The 11534-nt window shown below is 40.2% G+C and overlaps 1 protein-coding gene across 1 annotated transcript in view; it reads left to right on the forward strand.

The window, feature by feature from the left end:
• lekr1 (Leucine-, glutamate- and lysine-rich protein 1) overlaps positions 1-11534 on the forward strand; it is a 91597-nt gene that overhangs the window by 23988 nt on the left and 56075 nt on the right. The window contains exon 3 of the mRNA XM_084949892.1: positions 2650-3134. Coding sequence (XP_084806018.1) covers positions 2650-3134 — 485 coding nt within the window. The remainder of the gene's footprint in view (positions 1-2649; positions 3135-11534) is intronic.

Consider the following 11534-nt stretch of genomic DNA (forward strand, 5'->3'; position numbering starts at 1 on the left):
TGTTTTGTACGCTGTTGTACTCTCAAGCATGCCATCTTTTTCTGCAAGTTTATTTCATCTTGTTTACATCATGTAGCAATTTATTTGGAGCTTTCTGACATGGGAGCTGACAGCTTGCCATCCAAATATCTGTTGCCTCGCTGTAACATGTCATCATAAAGATGAAAGCTCAAGGGATACAATCTTATCCCTCATAAACCTGAAAAAAGCTTGGAGAGAGTACATTGACATGTACAGAGAAAGCAGGAATTATTTAGGAGAGAGGACAGACATCGGTGAAGACAGTATCTGAAGGAGGGATCAGAGTATCTGTGCATCCACAACTTTGAACTGCTGACAGATAGAGTAAAAATACATTTCTGATACAGTGGTTAAAGCAGATTTTGATCAGTAACAGGACCTGCAGTTCACAGTCTGAATGTGTTAGACTCTTTGAATGGTTAGCTATCTTTAGTTTCCCCATACATGATTTAACCCATTAAAATCATATTCTAAACTCATCCTTAGTTTGATATCGGACAAAAAATAATAGATTGTCAATTTATTTGCATAATATATGCTATATACAGGGTGTATCAAAAAGAATCATCTGGTTTCAAAGTGGTTTAATCTCGCAGTTGTTAACGATTGACATGGGTAGAAAGAGGAGATTCATGAGTTTCAGTGGTTCCTGGTAGTTTCAGTGACTGTAGACACGCCCCCAGAACTATAGAGATTGACAGACCACGTGACTTTCGCGCATTGCATGCCGGGAACTCGTGGCAAAACAATCCAAGTACCTGCATCAAATGCAAGCATTTGCAGCACCGCAAAACGTTCATTCTTCGGTTCCAATAAATTCTTGCTTTTTCTTTGCCCCCCAAAAAGGTATGTACAAAACGAAGGAGAACAATGCCGGTCCGTACAAAGACAGACTTGATGAAAAGTCAAAGAAAAGATACGAGGAAAAAAATCAAACCAGTGAAAGGGTTAGACCCTTACGAGCACACAGAGGGACAAAATACGTTAGCGTGCTGCCCAACTTTCACCACGCTGATATTTATAATTATACGGTTCTTGGAGTGAGTGCATACACTCGTGAAGTTTAGTAACTTCAGGTCACTGCAACAAGCCCAGGTACAGTTTACCGACGGATGGGTACAGGACCTTGAAATGCACCGTGTAGAAAAGTAAAAACCATCGTACATATCATAAGTTTACCAGTCTCACAAATCGTCTTCATAAATACACATTCGTTAACCGTTTATTAATAGGACCTTTGAGCTCAATGGTAATTAATTAGTAGTGGAAATAATTTCTGGTAAGCATCACAGAAATGTAGCAGTGACAATAATATTGTATGCTGTAATCGTACTGGGCAATTAGTGATACAAAACAACTGTTTTATCCTGTGAATAAAAGTATATGTTTTTGTCAATGTACCATGGTAATAACAGAAGCGAAACACAATATTGTGTTAGGACAATTTACTATTTATGCACAATAAACAAAGGAGCATAGCGCGACAATTTCTGTTCAGCGCCAGACTTGCTTGTAACCTATATCACCAATTATGTTAAGAAAAATGACGCATTAACTACAACAGCAGACTGACCTTTGTGGAAATGCTTGGAGCAGACTAACCTGTGAGCTGGAGTGTTCTGGGACGTTATATTTTGTCTTTGAATGGCTGCAATCCAGTCGCCTCTTTGTTACTTCGGAAACATGGCTCGAACAATTTCTCTTCAACGACGTAATCCGATAACAACCGATCTCTTTACCCGTCGGCTTTCCGTGGCTGTCATGCGACCGGCTATTGCAGTTAATAATACAACAGCTTCTTGCCATTTTTTGTGTTTCTTTTTATCGCTGTATAACTGATTTCAATTGAAAGCCTGCGTGCGCTAGTACCGCTTGCCACGAGTTCCCAGAATTCTTTGCGGTTTTACCCCTGAGTGACGTCACATTTTCAATCTATTAGTTTGACTTTTGGTATGGACATTAAGTACTTATGATCAAAAGTTTTGTATGTAAATTTTATATTCAACCATATATTTTGAAATTTATGCCATCTTCCATGTCCATTACTTTAAAAAAGTGTAGTGTGAAGTAAAAACGACTTGTAGACTTATAAAACTTGACTTACAAAGCAAGAGGAAGCCAGTTCACCTTCACTTAAGAGAAGGACAGCCATCCATTTTCTTAATTGTTTATTCAATTCAGGGATGTGAGGGGGCAAACCCAGCTGTAACAGGGCAACTTTCTCCCATATCTGATATAATAATGATATACCAAAAGGGCAATTAAATAATGTGATCCTGCAGAATTTACTGTCCATTTAGTGTGAAAGTGATCAGTGATGCAGCTAGTTGTACCAACTGTTGTTACGTCCTTTGCTTTAAAATAAAAATTGTGGATTTTCTTCTTTTCTTTTAGACATGCCACCAAAGTGGTTTGGTTGTGCTTTCGTGCTGCTATCAGTTAGATTCAAAGCACAATCAATCCTTCTGATCACGTCTTTGTTTTTTAAGTTAGTGTTAATACTCTAAATAGATAACAACTTGTTTCAAATGAAGACTCAGCTATAGAGAGGTGCGGGTGTGAAAATGTTTTTCTAAATAGTTGCACTTCATTTAGTATTTTTAACACCTTGTTTGTTTTTGCCCTCAGATGGAGCGCACTGAGACGGTGTGCTGCTACTGCGGCGTAAGCTACCTCATCTTCCACGAGTTTCATCAGCTCCGCACCCAGCTGGCTCAGTTAGAAGCTGAGCTCCAGGACCTGAGAGAGACTGCCCAAAAAGAGAAGGCCCAGCGTGAAGCACTGGAGCTGGGCCAGTTGGAGTGGGAGAGGGCACTTCGGCTGGAGATGCAGAGACAAGCAGAAGTCAGAGAGAGAAACACACGAGAAGAGCTAGAAGAGAGGAACCAAAATGCAGTGAGAGCTCTGAGAGATGAGTTTGAAGCAAAATCTGAGAGTACAAGGAAAGAGGTGGAAGAGGAGCGTCGGAAAATATATAAAGAAAAAGAGAGTCGAGTTAGAGGAGAGCTGGAGAGGAGGAGCGACGAGAGAGAGAAAGTTCTGCGTGACGCACTTCAAAAGGCCAATAAAAATTCAGACGAGCTGAGAAAAGAACTCCAACAGCTGGAAGAGAGGTGAGGTTTGGAGGTGTCTGTACTTCCCATCACTGGTGTGAAATGATTGCTCTTGCCAGGTTTCGTGTGGGAAATTATCCCGTGAGTCATGTTATTCACACAAAAACACAAAAACTCGACTCTCAGGCACATCAGCTACCCCGCAGGCCCACATGAATATGTACATCTTGAAATATATTTTGCTCTGTAATTATAACTTCTGCAGTCATCTTCCACACCGTCATCATAGCCCAGTGCCTGTTTTGGGCGCTGTTACAATGTGAGGATAATGAGCCAAAAGGAAAGTGAGCTTTTTTTTAAAAACTTGTTTTAAGTAAAAACATACCGCCTTTCACTTTGCATCAGCAATGATACAAGGGAGGGCAGAGGCTATTTCTGGATCAGGATGTGTGGAGGTGTTTGTTGGACAAAAGATATCCCTGCAGGTTTTGGAGCTTTGCAGTGTTGCTGCTTGACTGACAGCTTTTATCTAATTACCCTGTGAGCACTGATGAAATTTCTCCTTTTTTCTGTAGTAGAAGAAAAGCAGTTTGCTCTAAAGCATGCTCTACCAGTGCAAAATGCTTACAGGTGGCTGTCCAAGACCCTCAGATTTAAAGAGGAAAGATGATATGCAGTACTCACTGTCATGCGTTGGCACTGAACATTCACACGGAAGGAAGTTGATAGACAGCTTTCTCCATTAAAACCAGCTTTCTCGGCCCATCATTTATTGCTGTGCCTCTACCTGCCTACACATGTACTGTATCAGCTGCATGCAACAGGCTCCGGCATGTTTCCAGAGGGCTGTTGACAGCTATTCTGGGAAATGTAAGTGCACACCAGTAGTGGAGTTGCTTATGCTGCACATAAATGTATAGCAGAGGGATCATAGTTTGCAATTATTATAAAGACATACTTTATATTAGTTTTAGCTAATATTAATCCCTAGTGCGTATGTATGTGTGTGTCTGTGCTGCAGAATCATGAAGACGATGGTAAATTTGCTGTTGCCATTTAATTTTTTTTCCCACTTAGTATGCTCAAGTTCAGGAAAAGTTGACATCATGGAGTTAGGGAAAGTCGGTTTTTGTGTGTGTTTGCACTTATCCGTAATATGGTGCACACACACACTCACTCACACACAAACAAACAAGCAGGTGGTTAAGACTCCTGCTGGCTTACTTACATCAGCCTTCACATTTTTGGTAATCAAATAGCAGGCGTCCGCGAACAAACAACCATCAAAGGCTTGCTTACGTTGCTGCGTTTATGGGAAATATGTAGGAAATGCTTTTAATGTTGTGACTCATGAGAAAGCTACGAACAGCCCAAACTATTAGAAGTCTGTGCTGTTATAAAACAAAACAAATTTTTTTTTACACGGTTCTAAAGCAACTCGCCCTGTAAGTGACTGACACACACACACCTGCACATACACCTTGCAAACCACAAATTACCGGTTTACACCATTAAATTTGAGAGGATATTGTGGATCAACAGAGTTAAAGGGTCGTTCATTAAAACACACGCTGACAATAAAAAAATTCTACATTAGCTCAGTTGGAAGCCATTCAAATAAAGGCCCTCCTAGGAGTTTTCCCTTGATTGACATTTTTCTCTTTGTTGGCCTGTTTGGATGAGACATCTTGTATCTATTACTCGAGCATGAGTTTTGATGACTTCATGTAGTTCTTGGTAATAATGCTGTAGCGTTGCTCCACCCACCTTCTGCATGATCAGATGCAGAAAGTGGAAATGTGTGGTTGTTCTGCAAGAGCCTCTTTCGAGCCAAGATCTACTTTTAAAGTCTCCCAGTATCTGTCAGCCCAAACCACGTTTTTCATGTGTACACAACACACAAGATAGTTCTTTAAATGAGAAAAGTGGAAACCTGTTTATCTCCTAGTCAGTAGGAGCTGACTGGAAGCCTTGGGCAAGCCATGAGGTGGCTTGGTCACGAGGTCACACACAGCATAAATAGGATGATCTATATTACTACAGTCACACCAGAGGAAATAGTGAGACAGCAGCCTGATGAAAGTCATTGTGACTGTGTGCAATGAATTTGCAAACTTGCTGCATTTGAAATGCTTGCAGCAAAGGTGGGGGCAAGATTTGCGACCACTTTCAGTTAGTTGCCGTATTTAAAGTTAATCTGTCAAGATGGTGAAGTTGGCAATTACATGTAATCTGTGATAATACCCAGTTAACTGTGATAAATCCATGAAAGTTGCAAATCTGTTGCTGTCTACAACAGATTTGTAGATGGAAAGTCTGTAACATTAAACAGAAGTTTAAAATTGACTATATACATTCATTGTTCAGCCAGAATCTCATAGACCTGAAACAGAAAGTCCTCCACGAATAGTTGCTGCAGGACGGCAATTTAGGGCTGACTCCGACTGATTGCAGTGTCTCAGCTGTCTGTCAACAATCACCTTGAAAAGTTTCGATTGCAGGACCAATTGGACACAGCTACATGTGATCATTTGCAGAATAGAAAAAAAATGAGTACCATCACCTGGCAACCAAAGGTTTATCCTAGTAACAAGGAGGTTATCATGCTGTTTTTGCTCTAGTGTGACTGAACCACAAAGTGGTGTCAAGTTTATTTTCTGAAGGGGGATGGTTTTGTTCCTGAACTCTCCATTCAAAAAGGTGTTGCCCTAGATTTGATGTTATTGTCATTTAGCAGCGTAAGAATATCTGTGTCAGCAGCAGAGATAACAAAATGGAAAAGTGATATTACTTTGGAAGCAATGCAACCTACAGTTTCACCAAATGACAAACAAACACACCTAGCTGGTCACAGTGTTGGATGAAAAGTCAGTAAAGCACTTATCAGATTCTGACTAAATGATGTCAGAGCTCTGCCTGCATGTGAAGAAAGTTTCTGAGATCACACCGTTCCAGCCTTCTTGACATCAGATGTAGCTTGCTTTTAATCTTGTTGACTAAACCAATCACTGTGATTACATATTTATCATTGTCTTGCAGCTCTAAATTAAACTCCTTGAGCAGGTCATTGAGATCTGTCAGGAACACAAAATCCAAAAGCTACTGCTGAATATTCTACGTTTGGAAAGCTTCAGAAGATTTAGGATTTCAGGCAGTAATTTGGTGAATCTTGCCAGAAATTTAACTCTGCTTAGCCGCGTAATGCCTGTGTGCTACAAAATAACCTTCTCTGGATGGCTCCTGGCCTGAATGGAATACATAATCTTTGCTACAACATCCATCACCTCTGTCATATTTAAAATGTTTACCCTAAAGTGTTTACTCGTGAATTATACAATGATAATTAGGGAAGTCTGGAAAACATTCACTTTGTTTATACGAAGCATTGAACCCACCAGTGTAACCTGGCATCACTGATGGAGATTAGCTTAAACTGAAGAGAAAAACCACTCGGTGGATTTCTCCTCAGCATCCTTTGCCTTTCCCTCATTTGTTTGTAATACTTTCTCAAGATGGTTGTATGTCTTTGTTGTCAAAGTAACAGAAAAGCATGTTTATTCTACATTCTTTTAAACAGCTTTAACATCCTTGAAAGCCTTTTTGTCCGTTTGAAAAAATGTGACTGATGCAATAAAATGTCATCATGTCAGCCTGACCCTTGGCAGTGGGTCAGGTAAAAACTGAGTGTTGCTTACGAAGCTTTCCATTCCTATACTTTTGGAGTGCATAGAGTTGTTTTGCACTTTTTAGAAATGCCAAACCTACTTTCCTTCCATTGCTATGCCAAGCTGGCATTGCATATAAAACACATGAGCTTTGAAAGTTTTACATTTATTTTTTTGGATTCCATATTTGTTTGCCTACTTAGCTACCTAAATAGTTGACTGTGGACATCAATCAACCTGTCAAATTTAACACCGTGAATGAACTAAAGTGTACACACAGAAAACCACTAATAACTTTTTATCTTGTAGCTCTGGGTGGAGTACACTGTTCATGAAATCTGAGAATCAATACGGTATTTTTTGGACTATAAGGCGCACTAGCCTCGTGGAGTAATCTGGGTCCAAAACTCCATCCGCTTCAGTTCCCAAAGTCACTGCGACATCACTGAGAGTTAAAAACTGTCTAAATTATTTCATCTTTAACAAAATGATCAGCGTTGCTTTACAATGTGTGACAATTAAGTTTAACATCCAGGCATCCATGAAAACAGAATTTATTAAATTTCACAGAGTTAGAAGTTAGCAGGAAGTTAGCTCGCTAGTTTCCACCTAAACATGATATAGCATGTTCTGACTGACAGACTTATGAAACAAATTAAAATGTACAGCTCTGCTATCACTTCCAACATAAATGAAGGCAGAAAACTAAACAGCAGTGACGTTTGTAGGGTTACTGAAGTTGCACTAGCTGTTAAATAAAGCGACCCACCTATGTTAGCATAACATAAACACAGTGAAGCTGGAGGATGAATGCTAACCTTTTTCCACTCGGGAGGGTTCCCGATGGTTAGGGACAAATGCAATTGCATGGCAGGATGCTGTAAACGGACCAAACTTCAGTCAGGAGAACAACTGAGATAATCCATCCACAATACGAGGTTAGTCATTAATATACTGCAACAACATGGGAATAGAGCAGCTGCGAGAGAATTCAACATTAATGAATCAATGGTACGGAAGTGGAGGAAGCAAGAAGAATGAGTTGAGTAAAATTTATGTTATCTGACTGTTTTGTTTCGCTTAATGCGCCTTATAATCCAGTGCGCCTTATGTATGAAAACAGACCCGTTCATTGACAGTGCACCTTATAATCCGCTGCGCCTTACCGAAAAATACGGTACTTGTACTGACCAGTAGAGCACCTTTGGGATGTGAAGGAACGAGAGATTGTCATCATGGATGTGCAGCTGACAAATCTGTAGCAGCTCTGTGATGCTGTCATGTCCATATGGACCAAAATGGCTGATTTCTAGGACCTTGCTAAATTTGTGCCACAAAGAACTGAGGCAGTTCTGGAGGCAAAAGAGGGTTAAACTCAGCGCTAACACAGTGTACATAACAAAATGCCCAGTGAGTGTGGCTGAACTGATTGGGACCAAAGCACACTGGGAATTTATTATATCAAACGATTTCATTTTAAACGTTCAGATCAAATAATGGATAGTGACTGTATATACTGTATATACTGTAGTACTGTATAGTGTAAACAGAGTGTAGTACATGAGTGAAGTACATGTTCTCCCTGGTACTCTGGCTTCCGCCCACAGTTCAAATACATGCTTGTTAGGTTAACTGGTCATTCTAAATTGGCCTTAGGTGAATGTGAATGCTTGATTTACTGCTCACTACCTATTAAGTACCCACTGGGAACATTGTAAATACTATCTGGCAAAAACAATAATTAGTATATTAGAATAATATAAGGAAATACCAAGAAATTACAATATACAGTAGGAATGCCAAAGTCTGGTTTAAGCTTCCAATATGGGTTGGTTAATGATGGATATTTTACTGTAATTTACAGTTTGTGTGTGTATGTGTGTGTGTGTGTGTGTGTGTGTATACACCAAAGCCGTTGTGCTCATATGGCAAGCTGGGTTTTAGGGTGTCCGTATGTTGTTATTTGTGTGATAGACTGGTGAGCCAATCCCCAATCTGGTGTAAAGCTGATTATCTCTCTCTCTCATACGCCGTCTCTTCATGGAGCCAAAAACACATGTACACAACACACACAAACAAAAGCACACACAGTCGGAGTCTAAGGGCCAAGGACAGGTCAGGACGTCAAAGTTCAGACAGAGGTAATGACACAGTGAGAGGCCAGCATGGGCCGACAGCAAGGGAGTCTCTTTTTTTTTATACAGATATGAATGAATGTTTCATGCCAGGAGGGTACTGCCTCTGTTTTAATACTGTTTTTCTTCTTGAGCCAGAACATAGACACGATCAGACCTCCCTGAACTGGCCTTCCTACTCCCACATACACACAAACTGAAACCAAACCCTCACACAGGTTTTTCTTTGCTTCTTTTGATAATCTGTTAGCTGTCTGATCTTGTGTTGATCTGACAGGATAGGAGATTTCTGTGTGTGTGTGTGTGTGTGTGTGTGTGTGTGTGTGTGCGTGTGTGTGTGTGTGTGTGTGTGTGTGTGTGTGTGTGTGTGTGTGTGTGAGTGCACATTCAGTGGGAGAACCTGACTGGTAACGTTACAAAAATAACCAAAAAATAAACCCCACCCCCTTACACAAGCTAAACCTAACCGAAAATGTCACCTGTCTGACCTCGAGTGTTTTTTAACGACACGTGCATTTGAATGCGTGCGTGTGTCTGTGTAACAAGCGCGTGACAGAAAAAAGAAAGGTGAGAAAAACCGTCATGTGCGCAGTGCAATTAAACCTGGTTTTAAAATGTCACCTGCTACGCAAGTTCAAGCGCAAACAAGCTGGAGATGTTTTGGTGTTGATGAGTAAAGATTAAAAAGACAGAAAGGGAAAGAGATAAGTGCCGTTTTTAGGTCATATTAGAAACCAGAAAAGCGCGTCATATCCAGCTTTCACCCAACGATGTCTCACATCGTCTGTGGACTTCTACTTTTCATGTTCCTACAATCTACTTCTATCATTCAGATGAAGACTGCAGCATTTTTATCTCTTGTCCTTGGGATCACATGCTGAGGCAATGTTCCACATTTTTATTGGCTCTAGTTTAAAAAAATAAACACATTTCGGTCTCACAATAAAAAGCAGCTCAAAGAGATCTACAGATGCATCACCACCAAAACCCAAAGCTGATTACAGTCAAAAGTTTGACAAAAAGTTTTACATGACTGGAACAAGACTGCATAAAGCCCTAAAAACAAACTTCAGCTTCCGTTATGCGCGATGTGCTTACTTAGTGACTGAGTTGGGGAAACTGCTACCATGCATTGTTTGTGTTAGTCTTTGTTTAGTTTAGTTGTGCTTGCCACACAAGCATACTCTTTGCCCCACATTTAGTGTGTTAAAGCTCACCTTAAGCACCTTATTTCAGTTGTAAGGTTTTTATCAGGACATGATAATGAAAAGATCATCTGGAACTACAATCTCAGATGATCAACAACAAGTGAGATTTATTAGTTTTAATTAATCGGCCCCAAAATGCAGAGTCAATGGAGTCAGTCAGTTACCTTTAGCAGCAATAACGACGTAATTCTTTTCTGTGTGACTCAATCAATGTCTTACATTGTTGTGGTGAGTGTTTTGTTTCGGACAGCTTTTCTTCATTGAAATTTTGTTAATGCGATGCTCTGCTGGGTTGCTGGAAACCCTTCCACAAAAGCTATACTGGTCTTTTTCCAGTTGTACCTTCAAGAACTTTAACATTTAGCGTGATAGCTGAGCATTGTAGAGTCTGAGATGTAGCTCTTGGGTTGTTGCAGTTTCTCTGAGCATTGCACGGTCTGACTTGAGATGAGTTTGCTGGGACCTCAATTCCTGGTAACTGTCTAGAGTGTTTTCCACTTGTGGATAATCTCTCACTGTAGAACGATTTATACTTCCATATGTTTGGAAATGGCCTTGTAACACTTCCCAGATTGTTAGGCAAAACGTCTGCTTTCATAGAGGTGCTCACAAATGCTGATGACCAGTTAATCAAGTTACATTTGATTAACATCGCTTTGCTATTAATTGTTGTGGAAGCGTTTCTTTTTAAGAGCTATTAACAACCAGTTGATTTTTCACTATGTCCTGATATGTAGAGCCTTAGAATTGAAAGAGTTTGTACTTTCTCTAATTCAGATTACATACAGCTGATTGCAGCTTTATTAATGTTCAAAATTAAACCTTTAAGGGCAGTCTTACAGTCCAGTACATGTCCTTGATAGTCAGGAATGCTGAGCGGGCAGTCAAGGAGGCTATGTATGTGAAAAGACAATGACCATCTCTGAATCGAGGAGGGGGGCTAAGGGTACATCTTACACCATCTTACAATGCTGTGATTGCAGCCATTCCCCAACTCTCTGTGAATGGCACTCATGGCCCCTGATTAATGATCAGTAGTTTTTGATCAATGGGCTTTGATCAGTGGTTGTTGATCAGTGGTCATAACAATTTGCATATTAGTGATCAAGAAACTGACCTCCCCGCCCATTGTTCCTTCAGTGGTGCTAGTTTCAGTCATTATGCAATGTACTGTTTATAAGATTGGGGAAACCTGCAGTCAGCTGAGAATGACGAAGTCACTTGGATGAGTGACAAAACGTTTCTCCCACGGAAAACGCTACGTCGAGATGAACAGAATCTTTTAGGCATTTCCTTACCTGGATGACTGAGCATGCATCAAGACTTATAGTTGTTACATATGATTTTTAAAGCAGATGCAAACCTGTTTATGTAACAGAGTTAATTCTTGTTGAAGTCACCATCTGGTGCCTGACTTCTGCACAAAGCAACTGCAGTTCTACAAAAGAAACA

The sequence above is a fragment of the Perissodus microlepis genome, chromosome 14 (assembly GCF_051167445.1).
Source record: "Perissodus microlepis isolate ML-2025 ecotype Zambia chromosome 14, ASM5116744v1, whole genome shotgun sequence".
NCBI lineage: Eukaryota > Metazoa > Chordata > Actinopteri > Cichliformes > Cichlidae > Perissodus > Perissodus microlepis.